The sequence below is a fragment of the Daucus carota genome, chromosome 8, assembly GCF_001625215.2.
Source record: "Daucus carota subsp. sativus chromosome 8, DH1 v3.0, whole genome shotgun sequence".
Taxonomy (NCBI): Eukaryota; Viridiplantae; Streptophyta; class Magnoliopsida; order Apiales; family Apiaceae; genus Daucus; species Daucus carota.
Window position 1 is genome coordinate 2,126,706 of NC_030388.2, and position 24,863 is coordinate 2,151,568.

The 24,863-nt window shown below is 33.2% G+C and overlaps 2 protein-coding genes across 13 annotated transcripts; one reads left to right on the forward strand and one right to left on the reverse strand.

Moving 5' to 3' along the window:
* The first annotated feature begins 1,054 nt into the window (after positions 1-1,054).
* On the forward strand, positions 1,055-9,608 carry LOC108197276 (importin subunit alpha). 2 transcript variants are annotated; one of them, XM_017364851.2, is made up of 11 exons: positions 1,055-1,407; positions 3,613-3,820; positions 4,705-4,801; positions 4,877-4,965; positions 5,044-5,166; positions 5,865-6,041; positions 6,876-7,030; positions 7,113-7,203; positions 7,929-8,054; positions 8,128-8,339; positions 9,189-9,608. In XM_017364851.2, the coding sequence occupies exons 2-11, from the start codon at positions 3,785-3,787 to the stop codon at positions 9,460-9,462; spliced, it is 1,380 nt and encodes a 459-aa protein (XP_017220340.1). In that variant the 5' UTR covers positions 1,055-1,407; positions 3,613-3,784; the 3' UTR covers positions 9,463-9,608. The 2 variants fall into 2 exon arrangements, with proteins under 2 accessions (XP_017220340.1, XP_017220341.1); XM_017364852.2 differs by lacking the exon at positions 3,613-3,820 and having other exon boundaries at positions 1,056-1,407.
* A 614-nt stretch (positions 9,609-10,222) lies between these two features.
* LOC108199712 (uncharacterized) lies at positions 10,223-24,143 on the reverse strand. Of its 11 annotated transcripts, none has more exons than XR_010286420.1 (10): positions 23,899-24,138; positions 23,471-23,567; positions 19,062-23,344; positions 18,590-18,732; positions 16,497-16,635; positions 14,628-15,052; positions 14,212-14,422; positions 12,291-12,425; positions 11,720-11,771; positions 10,223-11,404 (listed from the first exon to the last, which is right to left on the reverse strand). XR_010286420.1 is itself a non-coding variant. In XM_064083129.1 (9 exons), exons 1-3 carry the CDS (start codon positions 23,911-23,913, stop codon positions 22,959-22,961), a joined length of 498 nt encoding a protein of 165 aa, XP_063939199.1. In that variant the 5' UTR covers positions 23,914-24,143; the 3' UTR covers positions 10,223-11,404; positions 11,720-11,771; positions 12,291-12,425; positions 14,628-15,052; positions 16,497-16,635; positions 18,590-18,732; positions 19,062-22,958. The 11 variants fall into 11 exon arrangements, 1 of the variants encoding a protein (XP_063939199.1); XR_001802486.2 differs by lacking the exon at positions 14,212-14,422 and having other exon boundaries at positions 10,223-11,082; positions 11,269-11,404; positions 23,899-24,135; XR_001802484.2 differs by lacking the exon at positions 14,212-14,422 and having other exon boundaries at positions 10,223-10,846; positions 10,982-11,404; positions 23,899-24,133.
* Between the last annotated feature and the right edge of the window lie 720 nt (positions 24,144-24,863).

Sequence of the window (24,863 nt, forward strand, 5' to 3'; positions counted from 1 at the left end):
ATCTCACGAGCTTTTGCTCACAAACAGCTCATTAACATACACTCACGAACGTATCTCACAAACTTTTGCTCACCACCCGCTCATTAATTTTGTTCATGAGCTTGTTTAATAAACTTTGCTAATGAGTCAGCTTATGCTCATAAATTTATTTACGAGCTTGTTTGTTATTTAATTTAATTAAAAAAAAATAAATTCTAACAATATTTTAATTTATGCTCTAACGAATCATAAATTCATAATAAATCATCCACTAATAAAACTCCCACATCCACGAGCCATGTTCGCCAGCTTCACGAATCATGTTCACGAACTCATAATTCGAACTTGTTCGCGAACTATCGAGTCGAACTCTACTGTGCTCAAGTTCAGCTCGTTTATCAAACGAACCTTAAAATTGTGCTCATGTTCGACTCGTTTATGAGTCGAACCGAAGTCGGACCGAGCTTTTTTCGAACCGAACACCGAGCGGTTATTGAGCGTATCAACTCATTTACAGCCCTATTAATTTGTAAAAAATAAGAAGTACTTAAAATATGTTGATAGTTTTATGCCGTGTTTGGAAGTTAGCGGTTTGGAGAAATATTAGAGGTTTGTGGTGATTTAGAGGTTTGACCATTTTAATCCGCTAATGATAGTGTTTGGTAGTTAGCGGATTGAAATAGAGGTTTGCATTCAAAAAGCTAATTTTCAAAAGCTAGTTTGAGGAATTTTTTGGGTTAGAGGTTTGGGTATGTGTCATAAAAAGCTAATGAAACAGCTATTTACCAAACAGTTTTATAAGAAACCGCTAATTCAATCCGCTAGTCAAAACATTTATTTCAATCAGTTGGTCAAATCATCTAATCTAATCCACTAACAGCTAACAGCTAATTGCCAAATAGGACCTTAGATTTTGTTTCATGATTTTTACTAATTTTCAAACACCTCGATCACTTATAAATTTTAACTTTTTGCTAAATTATCTATAAATTTTAACTTGTATCTAACTTATATTTCATTTTTTTATTTCAAGCGATAAACATTTATTTCAACATGACCATGTGACTCCTGTATTCAACAAAGTGCAGAAAGTAGATGTGAGATATTTACTGCGACCTTGTTTCCGTCGTCACCTGTGAAATTCCCCTTTTAAACCTTCTCTTCTCTCTCGTTCATCCCAATTTCATCTCTTTCTCTCGCTAGCTTAACTAAATTCTATAATCTGAGAAGATGAACAAACAAACATCCCTCTCAATTCGGATCTTCTACAAGTTTCTAAAATCATGCATCATTCCTCCGACGTCGATAACAGATCACTAAAGATGATGGTATTGGAGAAGAAGAGAACAAGGATGAAACTGAAGGTTCAAACAATAATGGTGAAGACTTGTAGCATCCGATTACAATGAGGACGACATCTCAGATCTGGTAAGTTTTATACCATTACAAATCCAAATATGAATTCTTTCAGCGTTATTTTGGTGATTTGGATGTGAAATTTGGTGATTTGTCTTTGTATTTTGGTGATTAGTGACGATTATGATATTTTTTTATGATTTAGATCTGAATTTGGTGATTAAGTGATAGTGAAGATGGCATTGTAATATAGGTGAAAATGAAGCCGACGGTGGTGATGATTTGGATTTTGATTAATGTTATTTATATCTCATTTGTTACAGTTTTAAGTACATCTTACTTTCTATTTACATACTGATATTTTATGCTAATTAAATGTTATCTGTAATATCAAATCTTTATATAATCGATTTTTTAGAAATCCAGATTCCACTAAATCGATAAAAAAAGGATTATATATTTCCATCGTCTAAATAAATTGCCTCCAAGCAGTGATGTTTGTTTATCTATGAGAAGAGTGAATAATGTACTCAGATATGTAACCATAGAAAGTTTGAACGAATTAATCGTTTCCAGTTGCTTCTTAATTTTACATTTTTATAATATAATTAATTAATAAATTGTTTTCATCTGGCGTTTCCTTATTCCAGTAATAGTTTCGCTTATTATTTTTTTTAAATTTTTTTTAAAGTTCCGTGTTTAGAATGTCAATTGCCAATGTTTGTATAGTAGGCCATGGGAATCTGCAGTGATATGCCCAGGAGATTATTGCAGTAGAGTTGAATACATTTCTTGCTCGTATAATTTTTTGATTAATATATTACAGAGTTAAATAGTGCTTATAAATGAATCATTCGACAGTTCTATCAATTAAAATGTTATTTTATAAAGTATGATAAAGATTTAAATTTAAACTACGCTCGCCAGTTTTTTTAAATTGACACGAAACATATTGATTCGATTTATTTTCTACCTGCAAGATACGAAAATATACTAATACTAAATTATATAATAAATTTAATATTCATAAAATATTAAATTAAACAAAATACGGGATTTGAAGTAAACAAAATACTGAACGGGTTTTCAAAAGCAGACAAGACGCAGAAGTTTAAACAGACGGTCCAGGAACGTCTTCAACGTTTTCGTTAATCCTTGTCGAATTTCCCATCTCTAATATGTTTATACTCCTTCCGTCCCAATATATTTTAAAAAAAATGTGCATATTAAGAAAAAAGTTGGCTAGATTTAACTTTATTTCATATATTATTAATTAGTGTATTGAGAAGTGAGAATAGAGTTGAGTTTAAAAAAAATTACAATAAATATAGAGATTTAGGGGTGGTTTGGTTGGGGGTATTTAACAAAAGGAAAGAGAAACGAGAACTCTAATTCCCTTTGTTGGTGTTTGTGTTGTAAAAATTATATTCCTTTTCCCTCTTTTTAGGTTTAGGTTTACCCAGAATTCCCCATACTCCATTCCCCACCCCCCACCTGGTATTTTCTTTCCCTTCGATTTTTTTTTTCATTTTTATTTATAATTTATTTCAGAATTCATTAAAATAAAAAGTAACATGTAAACTATCAATGAAAATCAAAAATAAATTTTAATTTAGATTTTATGTATTAAAAATAATTATGATATAATTTGTAAGTCAAGGTATTTAAAACATTGATGACATTTTTAAATAATAAATTGTACAAAAATATGAAAAATATAAATAAATTATATTATTGTAAACATAAATATATTTGAGTCTTTTGATATTATTTAATCTCTAAAAATCAAATATAAAGATAATCATATAATTTTTCATTCCGTTTCCAGATCAAAACCAAACATGTAATACAATTCAGCATCATTCCTTTCATTTTTCTTTGTTTCCCTTTCTGAATTACATTCCGTTTTTCTGAATTAAACCAAACGGCCCCTTAGTGCATTGAGAAATGATAATAAAGTTGAGTCTCAAGAAAAGTCGTAATAAATATTGAGATAAGTTTGTTTTGAATGGAAAGAGGGACATATAATTTGGAATTTTCTTAAAAAAACTATATATTATTTCAAATTATTATAAATTAAATTATTTTACAATGATGATTGATTATATTATCTTGTACTGAGATTAGTTAGAAAAGTGATATTATTAGTTTAAAATTTAGAAACGGTGATCCTAAAATAATTCCACTTCTCGTTAAACTTAGGTATTATAATAAAGAATTATAAATTTAAAAAAATTATAGTACTCACAAATATATAAAATTAAAACGGCTACGCAGAAATAGACCTCTCTGATTAGGGAAAAAAAAGGAGAGGGGAAGTAGTACGACGTTTGTGAGTTCGGGCCAGACGCAAGAGTCGAAGTCAAACGAGAAGAAGACCCGGGAGCGGATTCCCCACCGGCGAGATCTGGGAAGGCAACGGGAGTCAGAGGATCGGTATTAAGAACAAATGGCAGTGGTACAAAAGAGAGAATGCAAGATCGAGGTATTATAAATTAATGTTTTTAATTCTTAGGGTTAAAAATTGGGTGGGGACTATTCCAAGCTTGTTAAGTCAGACAAGTCGAACCTAGGCATCCAAGTACCTTCAAATTGATTGGTCGACAAGTTGTCAGATTAGTAGTAAAAAATCGAAAAATAGTCTACATAGAGTAATTTTAATATATAACATTTGTTAACATATCAATTCCATGATTTAAATAAAACTAATAGATAGTAAGTTCAAGTATCCAAAGTCATGTAGTGAAAACAACTAAAAAACACAATAATGCATCAAAGAGTCAAACTAAACAAACACAATCATGCATCAATGAGATCGGAGATGAAATGAAGGTAGTTGGAGATGATAACTTTATGTTTCAATTAAAAATCACGTAAGTTTTATTAAAAACCCCTAATTTTTAAGTTCGGTCAAATAATAGGTCGGGTTCCGGGTCGGATCTGGGTTAAACCCATGGGCGCCAAACTAAACAAGTCGTGGGTCGACTTTCTCTTCTATGTCGACTAGTCTTCGACTTGACAACAATGGACTATTCATAATAGGAGACAAATTACTAATTAAGACAAAATATAAATCATGAATGATTTTGTCGGATTTGTATTTATAAGAACTTTAATACGGTGAAGTTTTTATAGTTAATACTAATACGAAATTAAAATCATGAATGATTTTATCAGATTCGTATTTATAAGTACTCTAATACGGTAAAGTTTTATATTTAATACTAATATGAATTTAACGATATTAACGATTAAAAGTGTACGTTGACAAACGTGATAAAGATAAACGGGAAATCTTTGTAACTGGGTCCACCGGTGATTAGGGATCCGGTAGCAACTTTGGTAAATGTTTTGCGGTTCACCTTGCAGGTAGCTAGTATACCTCGATTGATTACGTATATGTGGCAAACAGATGCTGATCTCCAGCTTTTTGGTATTAAGCACCTGCGACAAATTCTCTATTTAGGTAAAACTTTAGTAGATTTAAATTTGTTTTACAATTTGTTACAAGTTAATGATTATAATTTGGATATGTCAACAGAACCCTGTCCGGTTGAAGAAATTATTTCATCTGAGATTGTGCCACGTTTTGTGGAGTTTCTCCATTTGAATGATCATCAAGAGCTTCAGGTATGGATCAAAGTAATTGCATTCTTTCATTTAATGTTATGTTTTGCTTACAATTCTTCTCTAAACATTTTGTTGCAGTTTGAAGCAGTCTCATGTTTTGCAATCATTTCATCAGAGCGTCCAAAAGTGATTGATCTCTATAATATTCTGCCGGTACTTGTTAGCCTAGTGAGCTCCCCATGCGCCAAAATTTCAAATGAGGTACATCTTCTATGATATCAAAATTTAATTGAATATAGTCTCATCTGTCGTGAACTAGGGTTTCTGAAATGTGTTTTATGTATGTTTTTGGTGTTCGCTAGAGTCCAAGTGATAGGAATTTGCAAACAAATAGTAAAGTAAGAGAGTGTAGCGGAGATAGAAATATATTTAGTTAGAGAGGAACCACAGGATTGAACAGGTTTATTGTTGTGCATGTGCTTTCTACCATGTGAACAAATTTGCATGCACAAGATTTAAAAGTCAAGATGTGCGCGATTAAGCATGGTTTTTCAATTTACAATAAAGGCATGATGTTTGCTTGACTGATGGTAATTACTAACAATTCACAATTGTCCATGCCAAAAAATATCAAAAGATTGAGCATGTGATGAAATCATACAAGTTTTATCCTATAACAGTGCGTCTTTGATTGCATTTTAGTTTTAGAACTTAAGTAATGATTAATGTACATTGACACTTAGGTACAATTATATTGCTAAATATTGGAAATAGCAACAAACTTGTTTTGATATCAGAAGGTATATTTACTAGTTTAGTTTTGGCAAAAAGTTAACCTACTCGCCTGTTACGCCATTACATGAACTTTATTTGTTGCGTTTTTTATGATTTTGCTGTCATTTCTAGTGGTATAGTTTTTTCAAAATTCGTGTTTATAAAGTTGAATGTCCTCCTTTCAGGCTATATACACATTGGGAAATGTAGCTGGCAATCATCTAAATTGGAATTGCAGTGGAGCTTTTGATGCGGTTGTAGCTCGTTTGAATGCATTACTAGGTCAGGAGGAACCTTTTATGCTAAAAGTTTGTAGTTGGACACTTGCAAACTTTTGCAAGGGTGTGCTTACCTCTGATCAGGTCAGTTTAATTGAGAGTTCGCTGGGTGAGTATCAGTATTTAGTACAGTAAAAGGATCATTGTGAAACTAACAGAGGCTGTTATAAATACTTTCTAATTTCTTCAATTCCTTTGCAGATTAAATAATACCTAATGTTATTTATCGGTCACCTAGGTCATTATATATTGTAAGACATAGGTTGGTCCATGTTATTTCGTATTCTTCCTTTATTGCTTTAAGTGAAGCCTTATACCATACTAGAATTTCGTCGGTATAAAATTTAGTCATCCACATAAACGTACAGTAAAGAAATCATGCCTACCTTCCTTTTATAACATATAAGAAAACACACGTTGGCTGCTTTCAAACCTGTTCTGGAGTAGATAGCCTTTGTTTTTGTTATTTCATACATGCAACCGTCTTTTTATCCGTATTATGCCTTGTTAAGATGATTAACTCTAATTTCTTGGTCTTAGTGTCTTATTTGTTGTATTGTTAATGCTCCGCATAAACTTTCTTGGAGTCCGCTATTATGAAAGATTGATTTGACAATAAGTTGATAGACTAACAGCTGTAAACAACCGAGACTTATCTTATTGTTTCCTAGCCAACTATGATGACAAACGTTCAGTTGAGTTTAATTCCCGATTGATGGATACCCCTTGACTACTAATTCTTGCTTTATGTGGCTAATTGTTTCATCTCTTTTGTATTTGTCATGTAAAACCAGGGTTAATCGGCCTAGGCGCTGATTAAATCTTGCTTTATGAGTATAAATTGAATTGCATTATCTTTTATGTATTTATCATATAAAAGTATAAAACCTTAAATTTTATAATTAATGATATTTGCAGAGAGCAGAGGCAATCACCATATTTAAACAGCTCTTGAACGAGCAAGATTATGTAGTTGTTACATTTGCATGCTGGGCAGTCTCTGATATCTCTAATGGTCAAGTTCACTCTTTAATTGAAAATGGAATTGGTTCTCAACTTGCTGACCTTCTAAAGTGAGTAGCTCTTCTTACTTCATTGTGTGATATTTATATATGCACTCTCCTCTTTGCTAAGATAAGTTGATTAATGTTTCAGAAATAATTATCGCAATTATACTCCATCGGTTCTGATTCCTATGCTTCTGACACTTCTGAACATTTTGAAAGAAGATGACTCTGAATTTCTGGTATCCTCTTTGACATTTTGTATTTGATCGTATCTTGTATCTTGTTTTACTTTGTAGACCTCGGTGACATGCTTTGATTACTACAGTTCTAAATAAGTACAAATGGGAAATTAGGCTTCATCTCTTTGCATTTGTTTTCCTCAGTTTTTCTTAGCGGCATACATTGTCACAACTTTTTGTGTAGACGTATATTATTTAAGAATATGCATTGATGAGCTACTTATAAATCTCATACCCTAAACTGTTAGACATATGCATTGATGCAATGCTCATTCTTCCTAGATTTGAGCTTAAAAGGGAGCATTATTTGCCTATAATTGATTTAGTGTTAATCGAATTTGTTGACCCTGACTATATAAGATATTAGATGAGCAAGTTGAATTAGCATTTCTCAAGACTCAGGATATTCTGAGCAACAAACTGACCCTTTTAACGTACATGCTTAACACAACTTAAAGGATTAATGTTCATTATAGTTAATGATGTTAGACTATTCACTATCCATAATTTCTGGATTTCAATTTTGTATGAGATCTATTTGTTTAGCATCGTGTGCGACTGAGTGTAACTTGGGTTGACCTTGCTATCTTCTTCTCTTTTTGTAGACAACTTTCTTTAAAGAATTATTTTTGTATTGCTATTGATTGCTAAGTTGGTGTCCTTACTGTTTTTACGTGCTTCAAAATTTTGGGGTTAAGCTGTGTATTTTGTTGTTATCCTTCCAGACGTCCCCTAAGATCATGTCAGACATCTTGATGTATGTTCTTTCTCGTAATAATCACAAAGGTCTCCACAATATCATCTACAAAATCATTTCAGACCTTGCAGTAACTAGCGAAATTCTTATTCAGGTAACTAAGAGATAACTTATAACTTAATATTGGCTATCATTATATGATTGCTCACGGTGTGTTATGTCTATAGTGCATGTTGGACAGTAAGATAATTGATGCTCTTCTTTACTATCTGGATTTGGTGGCTGAGAGGAATACAGAGGCCTGGAATGCAGCTAAGGTTCCTAAGAAAGTTTTTGTGATTAGGGTGGATGACATTAAGGAGGGTGAAGATGATGAGACTGATGAGGCTGCACTAGCATTAGCACATTTGATATCTAATGTTAGATTCGATCTAGTGAGGTATGAGATCTGATTAGTCTTGTCATGTGTAAATCTAGGCATTTTGTCTATTATTGTTTCCACAATTTTTTATTTATTATACTTGACAAAAAAATATGTTAATTAAGAAATAATTAGTGTTCTCGAAACTAAAATTACACAAGTATATAAATAAATCATAAATGAAATTACTACTAAAAGAACTTTGCAAATTTTCCACAAAATAATCTAAAATTACAAGTAAAGCTAGGAGCTACCTCTGTACATACATACAAGAGCCCAGAACTGAAAATTTTATCAAATGAAAAGGGTCTTATGCAATTAGTGAATAGGAATGTATCAGGAAAGGGCAAGTTATAAGGAATAAAGTCACTGTATAAGAACCAAGGCTTACATGATTTCAATTGGTCACGCTATATGTTTAACTTCAAGTGGAGCGGGTGATTTGTTGCGGTAGGGATGTCCGTCTATATGCATTTTAAAAGATGTTGTGTTAACTTATAAGATAAAAGAGGAAATATTACGTCTTGTTAGAATGTTATGGAGTACCAAACTCAAGATTTTAGACAATTTATGAGTATTCCAAAAGTGTCTTGTACCAAATAGTGAATAGGAAAGAGAAACCTGACAAATTCATTAATGCATATTATAAATAATAAGTTATACAAAGGAACACCATTTGTCATGAGCATATCCCTTGCAGTGTACATGATAACAACAAACTTCATGGGCTGCTTGTAATTTGATATCAGTTTTTCATATTAACTATATTTTGTTCTGTTCTGGTGATTAGTTTGTGGTGTTATTCTGTTTGAACTATAGTTTATTATGTCTTGAATGCAATCTTATTATTTGTTTCATGAATATCAGGGAATTAGTTGAGAGAGGATGTATAAAACAGTTGTGTTATCTCCTGTCAAAGAAAAACCCAAGGCAACACCCAGGAGTTGTTGCAGCCTGTTTAGATGGCATCCTCAACATGCTAAATGTTGCGAAGTCGTTTGATAAATCTTTTGTCATTGAAGCTTTCGAAGATGATGATTACTCTTCGAGTATAATGGACTTAGCTATGGAAGAATGTAACTGTGTCATTGTTGAGGGCATTACCACGAAAGCAACTACCATTTTTAATATGTTGCCTTGAACAAGATGTCAATAGATTAGCTTGCACTATCACACTACACCTTTTGGGCAAGGAAGCGAGACAAAGACCGCTAGAGTCTCTAGATTGAACACTTAATGGCAAATACTATGATTCAATATATTTGGCGCAAATTATTATTATGTCAACCTTCATTAATACTTACAGTATATTCTAGTCCTCGTCTCCCTGATATGTTGTTGTCACTTGTAGTTTTAATACAGGTGCTGATTAAAGTGTGTGGGTTGGGGGGTGGGGATGAGTAGATAGAACAACAAATCTAGAGTTAAAAGCAAAATGTGTACCTGAATTATACATCTTATACATTTTGTGTACCTAAAGTATTAACTGGGCATACTGTGTATTTGCAATGTGTGTGGTGCTCTTTGTTTTTACCAACTCCGTTAACTCTACTTTATTTTTCCTCTCTTTCACTGAGCGCTCTAAACTTCAGTTCAAAAATTATTATCATGTGATTAATTTAAATTAATTAATTAACAATGTAATGTTTATTAAAAAATTATAATTCTTTCTATCTCATTCAGTTTCAAATATTTTTTTCTCACTACTCGACACACTTTAATGTTCCGATAAAGTATAGCTTTATATTAATTTTAAAATTTTCCTTCTCCGAATAAAATTATAATTAAATTTTTACTCAGAAAAAAATTAAAAAATAAATCATGAAATTATGCTTTACATGAGCATTAAAATGTGTACCGCATTCTCGTCCAATATATACAACCCGGGGTATGGAGGGGTATTCTCACATGAAATTTTATATCTTCAATTTTGTATATCAAAATTAAAATCCAATTAAAATTACATGAATATTTGTATTTAGTACCAAGGAATTGAACACCCTTGTACCATTACAAGAATATACAACTATTATCAACATCCATGTAAGTGAATCCATGTAAGTGAATTATGCAGGAAGCTTTCAGTTTCAGACATGATAGCACTGGCAGCTTCTTTCAGACCAGAAATAGCTACAAGTATCTCATCCATGACGCGACAACAATGTATCCGCATATTTGATTTTGACTCAGCAGATTGGGTACTTGTATCTTCTATCTGTCTCCTAAACCAGCTTCTCAATTTCGAGTCTGACCAATGCTGGTCACAATGAGTGCCGGCACAAAAGGACTCATATCTCGTTCATAATCTGTGAACTTCAGTCAAAAAGATCAAGATATATTCATTAATATCGGGGACAATTACCCTTCCTGCAGAAGACCAAGGCCCTTTGGGAAGCCCCCAAAATTCAAATTGAGGACATTAGCGTCAAACATGCTTCTGATGACAGCATATAGAGTAGAATCTTCAATTTTAGTTTCCATAGTTGTGATGAGTTTAGACAGTATGCACACATCAAAATGTTTGTCTACAAGCAAGGTGAACCACCAATCAGGATTAGAGACTTCTTTATGGATGTACTTTAAGGTTTACAAGTGACCCCTGCCGCTTCGAAAACCATGTGAATACTTAGAGAAGTAAGGGTTGAAAACAACTTACAAACCTATTCTAATGGCTTCTTGAACAGCCTTCAATTTAAGATTTGGAAGGATAAGCACTTCTTTATCGGGTCCCCTCGTCGAGATAGAGAATGTATCAGCACTTCTTAATTGGGTCCCCTCGTAGAGATAGAGAATGTATTAGCACCTACATTAAATTTTCCACAACAAAGCTCTTCTGCCATTTCTTTAAAGGGGATTTTATCGCATTCTAGTTCTAAATCAACATTTGAGCTGATCTTATACTAATGTAAGCATCAAACAGAGTTTTAGGATTGGCAATTACATTTACCATGATATTATGATATTTTCCATCAACATGTTGTTCCTTTATCCTAGTTTTGGGTTTTCTTTCATTGTGATTAGAGAAGGTTCTTCACCAAAGCACTTTTACTTGCCACGGCATATAAATTTGCTAACCAGCTTCCCTGCAACAAATAATGAATAATGATTGGCAAAGTAATTAAATACAACATTTCCTGCCTAAATAAATTAACAGTGTCATGCTACACAAGCATGAACAATGGCAAAATCAGGGGGTGTTGGCCGATGCTCCAGCCATAATTGAACTTTGAAATTTTATCAAGTTTTTAATTATTTCACCAGCAGGGTTTTTCAAGTTCCTCTCGGGAGAAATCTAGCGCCGGAAAATTATACCAAACATCATATGATTTATATATATTCCTCACAAGTTTTAGAGTTTGCGGTAAGTGGTAACCAAGTAAGCTGTCAAGAGAACATACCCACACCAAAAGCTGAAGAATCGAAACAAGCAACACTCAAGGCTTCCACCACCTGATAATAGAAACATAAATAAAAATTAGGAACACACCAGGAAGAAGAGTTTTGCAATGTACTTTACATTTGAAAATCTTCTCGGTGTTAGTGTCAAGGGTTAGTGGTTGTCATAGGATAAGAAGTTGAGCAACAGGAAAACACAAACAGCCAATAAGTAATTACAACTCGACCGGAAGCTTTATTCATTATAATATAAATTACTAAAGCCTTTGGGATGACAACTATCTGAAACTTTTTTTATTAAAGAAACAAAAAAGTAAAGCGCCAAAACCTGCGACCTTAATTTGGCTTAATCAAGTTTTAGATATGCTAAAACTACGCCTCTATTCATGTTATATGCTCCAAGTGCACTTGGTTGTTGACACTGACAACAGTCACCCTACGTCACCACTCTAAAAGAAAGCCGGAGAAGGTAAGAATGCAAATTATCTCATGCTTTTCATCATTATTCTTAACAATCAGCCACAGAGATAACTTTTAAGAAATGCACAATTTTATAACTAAAGAAAGGATTACCTTAAACAATGTAACATCCGCATTGTATAAATTACTCATTCTTCTGGGAGGCTTGTTTCACCAAACCATCCTGGGGGATCAGATCTTTGATTTTGAACTATCCGAGAATGTTCAAGGACCACAGAGCCCATCTTGCTGGTGAAATGATAGAAATCACAGATAGTTATGGTCTCTTTCTCAGAATACATTTGAGTTGCCAAAAGCTATTAGTTGGATGATAATGCAGTGCTGTAGTATTATCAAAAGGAACAAATACCGAGTGGTGATGATTATGGTCTCCTTCTCAGAGTACATTTGATTCTACGGTAGTTCTTTTTATTTTTACTGGTGTAGAACAAAGTGAGAATTGTATTTACAAAGATCAAGAAAGAAGAAAAGAAAATGAGCAATTCTAGTGAAATCAGGTGTTTTAAACTGCAACTCAGGTTCCCAAACGGTCACTGCCGGGATTTTCTAAAATCTGTTATAGCGTGGATTCGGAAGGAAATATAACAATTCGAATAAGGGAATTGGAACGGCTAAAAATCACTATTCGTAATTCGATTAACCCACACATAAATGATTTGATTATGACTTTTATTATCTGTTTAATCGAATTGTTATATATTAACATATATCATATACCAAAATCAAAGCAGCATATCAAATATTATATATATTTCAAGGTCAACATTATCAGCATTGAGGACTAATTATCAGATAACCACGGCTCCAAACTAAAATCTCACTTTTTGCTATATGTCAAACAACATAAAAACATAACAATTGACAATAATATCCAGTAACTACATGGAGAAACATTAACAAATGAACCAGCGAATAGTTATATCAAATGACAAATTAAAAACTACCCCCAGTAAAAGCAGTAGTAACCCAAGCAGATGTACTTCTCATAGATAATCTTGAATATTAAGAACCCATGTCCAAAACAGACTTAAAAGGAATTGCCACAACTATCTTCACAATTACACTCCAAGATAAAAACAAAATATCCAGAACATGAGGTATCAGATACAAAAGACAGATCCAGTCTTTTAGTTTTTTTATTTACCCGCCGAGATCTACTGATCTTCATGGGGCCAACCTTTTAGAAATGACTTTATGCAAGGGACAGTCCCATAAGATTATAGCTGCATCTTCCCACCCTCTCTACTTAAGCCATGCTATCCCTAAATCTATCAGTATTATTGTCTTGCCTTTAGGGATTCATAATATCTAACTTATATGAACCATGGTTCAGGGAAGTGTGCAATTTGACACTGAGAATTATAAGATTAGATAAGATTTGATAAGATTGTTAATCTCTCATTTGCGTTAGCAGGTACGAACACAAATTTATATCAACTACTCCCACCTCAAACGGGAAGACCAATATTTTTGGGTCTGTAAAATATTATCCCTTGATTTCTACATGGATTGGGATAGCTACTTTTGTAAATCTTAGGGTATTATTGAATCTTTGATTAATGAGAGGTTTCTGGTTTGTTAATAAAGATGACTTCTTTGGACAATCTTTTAAGTATTGTAGTTCATTTATATGGCAAATTCACCGCATTACTTCAATTCTTTATTACAATGAAATAAAATTTCTGACCTCATTATATTGCTCCACTAGTCACAGAATTCATATCTGCATACATGGACTAAGAGTGTACTTACCACTGGAGGACTGTATGTGAACAACATAAAGGGATAAAGGAAAAGGGACATGCTCAGTTCAATTCTACTAATAAGAATTCCAAACTGACTAATAGTACAATATCCTCGCCTCCGGAGAATTACATGTGACCAAAATGTACGCTCTATATTTCTATTATTTATATTTCTATTATTAGTAGTTATGTTTTAGATCTCTCGCCCAGACTTGACACTATTAACCAGTAGGTCATGCCATTTCCAATTGTTCTTTAGTACTAGTCACCTGCTTGCCTATGTCATCTTTCACGCAACTTTCTCAGGTTTTTACTTGGTATGGAGCTACTATAGAAATGGGTGATCCTACTGAAACTTATTACACAGCAGATGAGGTATAACATGAATTGGGCAGCCTGCTAAGTCCACAAAATTGGTTGCTTTTTCCAACAATTCATCCTCAGATAATCACGCAACTGAGCATTCCCGTTGAAGAGCCCCTACCAGGAATCGAAGTAAGAATCTCAGATAGAGATATCCTAATTTGTTTAGTTATGACCACAAAACACTTAATTTACATTAACAAAAGAAATAATATGTTGTTCACATGACCAACTATATATAATTATTGCTGGAGATTCACACTTTTCTAAATATTTTAAACATTAGAACTTTGAAACAAAGCAAAAGCAGATGAAAACATACCCTTTGGCATAGCAGAGGTCAGGGGAGATTTTGCAGAGATCTTCATCCACAGCCTTGGGTGCGTTTCTTGGTGGAGGAGCATTAGGCTCAGGGCTTGGTGGCTTTTCACATCTGCTCATATTCATATTTACACTCACAAAACCACCACCCCCTTCTTTCACAAGTGGGCAGCCTCCTTTTGCCTGTTCCCCGAATTATTTTTTAACATTGTGTCAAGATAGGTTTAACCAAAAAAAGCATTTATCAAGAAGATCCATGATTCACTCTTCCAGCAAAAACCTAACAATACATCAGGCACGATCTGAATGAATAGCTCAGCCTGCTCGAGGTTGGACTTAACGGTGAGAGCTTCGAAGCAGATCATAGCCAACGCATCAGACGAATTGCAGATGAGTTCATGCAGTAAAATTAAATTCTCCTTGCTGCTGCAGAAAATTTAAGAAATGTGAATCACAAGATCCACAAACGATGTTTCGATGGTCTGAGACTCTTGACATAGATATATATACATACATAATTAACCGTGGAATAGAATTTAAAAGGTTTCAGTGAAGAGTAAAGTGGAAAGCAAAAAGTCTATAGCGGATAACAATTACTATGATGAAATATAAGGAGTTAATTAATTAAATAATAATAATCATTTACAATCACAAATAAAATCAGCAGAGCACAAAGCCCTTGAAAAATAAGGAAATTTAGATAGTAGCCTCTGAGATGCCACATCAACTTGCCAAGATCCTCCTTTATATAAATATAACTAGGTGAAAAAACCGCGCTTCGCGCGGTATGTGAATAATTTTCGAGTGACACCAACCCATTGTGACCGCGTACATTTTTTGAATAACACCAAGTCACCAACCCAGCTATCATGATTTATCGAATTTTTAGAAATCAGATGTTTCATAAAGTGGAAGTCCAGCAAATCATATAGCTTTGCACCGAAGATTTGAAAAGGTAGAAAACAAATGTCAGTGATATTGTACAGAGAAACATGTTGGAGGCATTAGGCTTTCTTCATGATCTTAAATTAAGTCTTTCATATAATATCAATGACATAGAATAAAGGTTAAAAATCAAATTGCACCACACAAAAATTATATGTTAAGAAACAAATAACAAATATATTACTTTTTCTAATAAAAAAATTACTTTTGTAATCATATTCATGTGTGAAATGAAATATAATTTAACATTGTCATTTTTTTCAATGCATAGTTCCTTAACTGGTTTCTTTGTGTGTGTGAATTGAAATAGCACTTTATACAACACCAGTGTAGCCTAGATTAAGCTGCTGCAATTTGGAAAGATCACCAAACTGATGTGTAATCAACCCTGAAAGGAGGCTATCAGGTAGACGGAGGTATGCTAAGCTGGTGAAAGAAGAAGATGAACTCTGTAATGGTGCTTGTATCAGCAGAAATAAATGCGAGGTCCATAATTTGGAGAGATTTCTAAGCTCATCTGGAATTGCTATCATTTCCATGCACAAGATAAAGATGACCAAAGTGACTAATACAGGAGGGAAGTGAAACAGTGTTCACCTTGGAATTTCTCAGCCTAATATCCTCCCAGGCTTGATTAATACTAAAATTTAGTTAGTTTTGTTCTTTTGAAATTGACATAACCTGATCAGGACCCTCGGAGAACCGAGGGTGAATGCCCTGCAATTGAGGAATTTTGAGCGACGGAGTTTGAGGCCATTTTAATCTACCATCTTCTCAAAAAATTAGAGGCCAAATAAAATTTCAATTTCGAGTTCAGGAGGTCAGAAGTTCGGACCAGAACAAATGACCCTTTTTACAATAACCGTGAAATATACATGAAGGAAGTGGTAGGCCAAAAAAAAAATCTTTAGGGATAAAACCTAACCAATGCAATTCATATCAAACCCTATCCTTTAAAGCTTCCAAGTAAGCATCACCGCTGCTCTATGTATGTAATCAGGATTATCCCATGTCCCTGGCTTGTTGCGATTGTCCATAATTTCTAAAGAGCATATGTCAAAAAACTGCAAACACAAGAACTACTTATCCAGCCATAAATTCTGTGAACATTAAAACATCATCTCTACTAAAAATCAAATGAAATCCAAACAAAAAAAATAGATCAATAACAATTATATCATTAATAAACGCAGCTAAAGTTTATGAAAAGTGCATAATGAAGATTATGCTCTAAATCATGTATATGAATGCAAGAACATGTATTAAATAATGTAGCTGTGATAATAAACTCATAAGGATTGCCAATTTCCAATGTAATTATATTTAATATGTTACTTACAATTCTTAGAGCTTTAGGTGAGGTAGGGGTGATTCCAGGATAGAGGATCAAAATGACTTTAAAATTTGGAAGAGATTATAGCATTGCAGTTAACACGCAGAATACATGAGTTTTTAGGGAGAAAGCGGGACTACAAGAAGAGATGATAAACATTCTAAAATTTTAAAATCTAATCAATTCTTGAAACAAACGGAGGTTTGAACCTTCAGTACAGGTCTGGAATCAAAGAAATAATAACTGCCGGCCCAGAGCAAAATAGGCTAAAGACATAATGCAGCAAAGGTAGGAAGAAATTCAATTAATAGTTGCAGCCAGAATAAGCATCAAATGGTATACTAAGTTTACTATAATTGATAAGAGGCTTAGTCGCTTTACAACAATCCACATGCCTCATATGCCTTATAAACTTAATCTAATCATGAAAAAATATAAGAGCGCTAAAAAATTTAAAAGCAGAGAGCATTTAGCTTCCATGTCGTAGACCCCTGCAGGTTCCTATTTTCATATCGACGCCAACAACATCAGGTTGCATGGGGGAAATTATCTGCGCTCTTTGATTAATAATGTACTCTATGCAAATGCTGCTGAATAACTCATATATAACTAACCAAATGAAGGATACCATAAATCTGAAGCTAAATACCAGACTTTCTTTGTATATGCTGAAATAATTTAAAACTTATTCTATAAAATTGCAGGCCTATAGCTAAATGTCGGTCTGCAAAGCCGAGGGCTCTGGATCATTATATTGTTTTTTTTTGGGATTATCATCAGTCAATCCAATCAATTAGGGACACTTGCGTCAAGTTATAAAAGTCTCACAAATCACTGGGCTTACTGAATTGGTAAATTTACTAATCCGTGCATGTTATAGGATCGATAAGATGGCTTTGTCTATTAAGCAAAAACATTAAATTAGCTTAACTAAGAATAAAGAGAGGGTCTGTGTATAAAGAGAGCAGCCTTAAAGAAGCAGGGCTGGAATTTTTTATTATCATCTAGTGTTGTAATTTACAGTCTTGCCAGATTATCATCAGGTTTCCTTGTATTAAATTATACTTTTGTTGGTCTGTTGCAAGCAGTTTATTACCCGGCGTGGGTGAGAGTTTTGCTAATGTTACTTTTTATAATATGTTTCTTCCTAGTGTCCACTTATGACTTATCTAACCTCTCGTACTGGTCTGATATAAGTTTTTTATATATTGTCATCTTATTAAATCCACTTGATTATCTATCATTCATTTCTTATATAAAGAGTAGTCTTCTTGTCCTAAATGTATGAATTGTGATGCACTCTTTAAGGTCTCTGTAACTACAGTATTAGGCTTTGTCTTCATGTTTTAAGGTTGGGATTGCCTAATGTGTAAGTTTTGAAGACACAACTGGTGTAAATCGGGGCAATTCCAGGCAACATTTATTTTTTAACTTCATGAACTACCACCTAGATGATATACATTCTAAAATTTCAAGGTGAAAATAGGGGCAATTCCAGGCAACATTTATTTTTCAGCTTCATGAACTACTACCTAGATGATATACATTTTAAAATTGTAAAATATAATTAAATGTGCAAACAAACAGAGGGTTCAAACTGCATCGCAGGTCGGTAATCAGAGACAGAATAAAAGGCTCAAGTCACAATGCAGCAAAGGCAGGACGAAAGCCGAAATTTTGCATACCTTTTCATCGGCTAGTATCATATCCACGCTTATCAAACTGCCATCCTTTGTACTGATAGACTCCCACATCCTGCAAACGCGCACTCTTATAACCCAGTCTTCCTCATCGCCCTTCAAGTCGGAAAGATAAACAAATGCCATATCTGCACGAATTAAGCCAGCAGATGCCTTAAAATCTCTGAGATAAAGATGATGAACGCAGCTAACTCTTAAGAAACACATAAATAATCACCAGCCACATCTGGCACCAAAACATAAATTTTCAGGCCTGAAAAACCCCCACACGAAAATCACCAACAAACCACAATCACTCACGGACATACATTTTCGAGTGAACATATCATATCAGCACAGAGCGCGAAGCAAATACATTTATACATCTATACACACACATAAAACGGACTGAATAGAAGCATAAATCTATACACACAAATAAAACGGACTGAACACAATAATAGAAGTATAAGTGGACCTTTTTCAGCGAACTCCCCTGCAGAATTATTCTGTGATTCCGAGTCATTGCTAATCAGCTGACTACTTATAGGCCAAAGCGTGAGCAGCCGATGGGATGCCGGTTACAAAAGCCCAGCAAGACCTCTGAGCTTCCAGCGCATAATTGCTCCGAAGAAGGTGGGAAGGCGTGTAGTTCTAACACAGAAACGAAGGGCAAATGGAAATTGCAATAAAAAGAACGTAAAAAGTGGGGAGCAGAGAAAATACAGAATAAGAGGCTGGGAAGCGCCACGTCAACTTACCGAGTTTTTACTTTATATAGATATAAGATTAAATAATTAAATAATAATAATTATTTACAATCACAAATAAAATCAGCAGAGCACAAAATACTTGAAAAATAGGAAAATTTAGATAGGAGCCTCTGAGAGATGCCACATCAACTTGCCAAGATCCTCCTTTATATAAATATATATAAGATTAAATAATAATAATCATTTACAATCATAAATAAAATCAGCAGAGCACAAAGTCCTTGAAAAATAGGGAAATTTAGATAGGAGCCTCTGAGAGATGCCACATCACCTTGCCAAGATCCTCCTTTATATAAATATAAGATATAAGATAAGATATAAGAAGATTGCTCAAAAGGATTAAACAGTCTTTTCATACTGAATAAATTTGCTCAGGAAAAAGACCTGTTCTCATATAATAGATATTAGCATAAAAGCCCGTGCAAGACACGGGCCCATTATTTATATAATATATATTTTTTATATTATTTATTTTGATTAAATTTTTTGTCATTGATAAATATTTTTTGACATCATCATTATTTTTAATTGCATTGAAGTAAATCCTTGAGACCAAACCAATATCCATGATACAAGCCAGAAGGAACAAAGTATCCTCCCAATTGAGTATCTTCCTGCACATATCGCAAAGGAATAATAGGAACAGGACTGTGTGGTCTTAGGGTCTCTTGGAAAATAGCATAAAGTTAAGGAAGCTGAGGCAACTTCTCTTCCGTGATTTTCTCAGACCCACACCCTATTGATCTCTTTGCAAAGCTTTTTCTGAAATTTGAAAAGAAATTAGTTTGATTCATAAATTCTTACATTAGAGTGAATATACAACCAACCCGTCGCTTTGAATCTTTAGCAAGTACATATATGGCCCATTCAGTTGCAACTACGGTAGTATCTGATGTTTCAATGATCACCTCCCAAATTAACATAAAAATTTGTCTTTCTGATAGCGTTTTCCCCTCCGATTCCAAGTATTCAAGATAACACTGCACACCCTAATTTAATCCCAGCCAGTTCATTGTGGTGTACAAATATTGAAAGATCAAATGATAACCCAAAAGTGTTAAAAAAACCTCTCTTGAAGCACTCAGTTTTCTAGCTCTCTGAAATATTTTACACAATCTTGTAATTTTACAACATTACAAAACTATAAATTTTCAAATTTCAAATCAACTATTTTATAGTAAAAGGAAGATCTTTAAGATAAGTGGTCAAAGTTTGTTGATATCAACCGCAGCTCGGATACGACCCAGCAGAGCAAACACCAAAGGATGTACATAACTATACTTAGAAAGATTACATAATTATACACAAAAAAATGAAAGCACAGAAAACCAACATCATTATCAAGAGGCATCACATGAACTTCAGCATCTCTGAGATATGTTCAAACATGAATAAGACATGAAGCAACAACTAAACAAACAAGAATCTACAGATTCCTAACAAGTTTATTAGCAAAGTAAACCAATAATTTCCAATGTAAAAATATCAATAAGATAAGTAGCATCGTTAACAATTACCAATAAGTGCAAAGCGTTAAAGCAGGCAGTATAACATAGTCAATAGCAAATTTATATCTGTTTAATTTATAATCTATTATTATCTTATCATCTTAAGCAGAAGCGTAAAAATATTTTATAGAGATAAATGGAACAATCAAGAAGTAAACCATATTATAAAGGGAAGTGAAAAGCAGAAAACAGGAAAAGTATAACCTAGAAATTAAATGCATCATACAACACAATCGATTAATAACAACTTCACAAATGAAATAAACTCACTAAGTTTAAAACCATGTAACTGTAAGATCAAGTCTTTAAAATTCATATATGCGTTCTTGTCCCAAGAAACATGTATCCTTACTGCAAAATCTTACAACGCGGCCCCAATTTCCTTTTGGGCTTGTAATTCTCATTCTGCAATCTACCTCTCTCAGCAACCTAAGATTTTTTAAGCTGCTTCTCAACTTCCATAAGTGTTATTTTTTCACCAGGAAGGCCTAAAGAGACAATATATATATATATATAGGCTCATGATCAAATAGAAACCACTCTTAAAATAAAAACTAGAAACCAGTTTCCCTACCACTATTTATAACTATGGGTATCACTAATTTATACTGCACTAACCACTATTTTTATATAGTATGTAAACAGCGATTTTTATTATCAAAATTGAGAAAATCTACTTATCTAAACTATTGATAATCGATTATAGATGATCAATTTCATCCGTAGGATGGTTTTTGGCGGCAGGAAGCCGCAAGAGAAGTTGTATGATGATGGGAAGTAGTCGTTAGTTTTGTAAGTTATGATGAAAAGTGTATGTGACTATTGGTGATGATAGACAATGGTGGCAAGTCATAGAAACGTCTGGTAATGGTGGTAAGAGGTCCATTATTACGATTTGGGTGAAGATGATGGTCATATACGTTGCATATATGTACATATACATATTTATATTCGCGAGATATGCTATATATAAATTAGTGATATGTTATGTACAAATTAGTGATTTCTGTAGTTAAAAATAGTGATAAAAAACTGTCCAAAAACTGGTTTTTAGTTTTTAGGCTAATTTGGTTTCTATTGGAGTAGGACTCTATATATATATATATATGTATGTATGTATGTATGTATGTATGTATGTATGTATGTATGTATGTATGTATGTATGTATGTATGTATGTATGTATCTATATGTATGTATGTATGTATGTATGTATGTATGTATGTATGTATGTATATGTATATATGTAATACTAACTCACTGATACAACTTTTTTCTCTCTTTGAATTTAAAGGTTCACTAAACACATGTATAGGTGCTTATCAAGTATTTAATTAGCTCTTTTAAAGAGATATTGTTATTTCAAATATTAGCTATTCTTTTGTTCGTAAAATGAGTTGAATTCAACTATATCCCCAATAAGAAATATATATGATCATTATTTTTGTTAATTTTGTGCCTGAATATATATATAAACATAGAGTTTAATAGGGGTAATATTATTGAGATCACACCTATTTATATCAGTACTTAAAAATTGGATTATATATAGGTTCTTTTATGGGACCTAAAAAACAGTTTAAATAATACAGAGAAAGCATTAATAAAATACATTGACAAAGCATGCTACTATTAATATTTTTCTATTCAATGTACGCATAAAAGAAATATTATTATTCTCTATTAAGCTCCAATAGATTTGTACTTTGTACCAAATTACCAATTCATGCCACTCATTATCACATCAGAGCGAGAAGTTCAAGAATCACTATTACAATGAACATCCATGGGTCCAAATTTGGGATCCAAAAATTTCATAGTTGTGAGTCCAAAATTGGAAATAATTACAAAAACATCTCAGAGTATACACAGACATATACCATGTTAGACGTCCAACTTTTTAAACAATGAGTGTTGGATTTTGAACCTAATATATATATTAAGTACTCTAAACATAATACAAAGTACACAGAGGAAGCATCAAGTAACTATATTAATAGCTAAAGACATAAAATCTGATCACTAAGCGCCATTGGTTCAAACTACAGCAGAAAAAAAGTGGGCATACATCATGCACATAGCTGATGGAACTGTAATTAAAAAAGGGAAGGGATAGAAAGAAAGAAAGGGCATGTACCTTTAGATCTTTGTACGTTAAAATTTCTGAAATTGCAAGGGAAAGGAAAAGAAGAATGAAGAAAGAAAGGGCAAATACCTTTTGTTGATCTATTATAAACATTATATCCTTGAGCATAATGCACAACATCTCTAGGGGTAACATCAAATATGACATTGTTGAGTTGGTTATTAAACAGGCCAAAACTATCAAGCTTTGGAGATGCATACATAGAAGATGTTGGAGCAATATTGCTGCTTGTGTTCCTGGCAAAACCTATCGGACCCAACTCAAGACTGCTGTCAGCACTATCAAAATTTAAACTGCCTCCGCTGCTTAAAGCAGAAGCCATTCCTCCTCCTTGACCTGAGATGGGAGGAGAACACCAAATAGCCTCAGTATTGCAAAATACACTGAGAAGGCTAGTATTTCCAACTCCCGCACCCTTAAAAGAGCCAGAGTTTGTAGAACTTTTAGCATAAGTAACACTACCGTTCCCCAATGTGTTCCTGCTAATTGAACTTATGTCATATCCGCTGCTACCTACTCCATACCCAAATGTGCTATTAAACCTGTTTGGACTTCCATTCTGCAAAGGATTTGGACCACAACCATGGCTGATATGAATTGATACATAGGAGCAAGACACGATTGCTGCCAAAGTTTTGCATGACCAAAACTTCACCAGGTTATACAAAGCAAATAAGCGAACAATTGCATTCTTCGACCTCAGTTTCGTAGTATTTTACTCTAACCTTATAAGCCAACATCAAATGCAAGATTAAATATTGAAATCTAATTCCCAAACCCATACTCAGGCGGCACAAAACAACTTAAACTGACTGCTCAATCAATATTTCTCAGACCTAAACATACCAAACAAACAAACGGTAGCAAATTAATAACAATAAAACAATTACCTCATCCGCGATCATCGCGATCAATGCTGAATTGTTAGCGGGACTTTAAGCTTTATTCACCATTCAAACACACACCTACATATACAAATGATCACTGATCAATGATCATACATCCGGAGGTCATGACTCATGTATTAGTTGGCATTTTTGTTATTTCACCAAATTTAGGGACAATGCTCGTGAATTTACCAAACATTTTCCTGTCATATTTTGCTAGGCTTTCAATTTTTTTTTCCTTTCACTCACTCACTCATTAGATTTGGATTTTGTTTTACCCAACAACTTTGATTCGGATAGTATTATGATAATTTCTTTGTAGCATCGTTAATACATAATGATAGTATGTAATATTTTGATGATGTGTCGTATGTTTATATATTTATATATTTATATATAGCAATAATAATATAAAATGAGTCGATGAAAAATTAAAATTATGAAAAATCATAACTACAATTCTAAAAATTCAATAAACCATGAATATGAAATCAATAACTTCAAACATTGAGTGATATGATGTATCATATTTCGCTATAACTTTACCCCCGGCTATTAAAGTTTCAATCCACTAGCTCGGTATAAGACATCTCTTAACTTTATCTTCATAAATTCTAATAACTTTATTTTATTACAATTTTCAAGATAAATAAATAGAGATGAAAACTTAATTTTCGATGATTGTCCTCTATGATACATCATTTTATGTTATTATTATCCCCTCTGTCCCTCTCATTAGTTTACAGTTTTTTCTACTGCTTAGCACGTATTTTAATACTATTATGAGACATAATTTCATAACTTTTTTTTTTTGTGATTTTTTTGTGTATAAAAATTCAAACGCTGAAATTTTATTCAGAAGAAGAAAGATAATATTATTTATAAACTACATCTTTTAAAAGTCATAATATGCGTGTAAATTTTTTATCACCCGAGGTAAACGACCTTACGAACATAAAAAGTACTAT

What these genes read in the sequence shown, in the direction of transcription:
- LOC108199712 (XM_064083129.1), bottom strand. An exon ending in CAGGAACACATTGGGGAACG is followed by an intron (nt 23,345 to 23,470) that starts GTAGTGTTACTT and finishes CTCCCATCTCAG; the next exon opens with GTCAAGGAGGAGGAATGGCT.
- LOC108197276 (XM_017364851.2), top strand. Translation starts at nt 3,785, where the DNA reads ATGGCAGTGGTACAAAAGAGAGAATGCAAGATCGAG. An exon ending in ATGATCATCAAGAGCTTCAG is followed by an intron (nt 4,966 to 5,043) that starts GTATGGATCAAA and finishes ATTTTGTTGCAG; the next exon opens with TTTGAAGCAGTCTCATGTTT. An exon ending in CTAGCGAAATTCTTATTCAG is followed by an intron (nt 8,055 to 8,127) that starts GTAACTAAGAGA and finishes TTATGTCTATAG; the next exon opens with TGCATGTTGGACAGTAAGAT.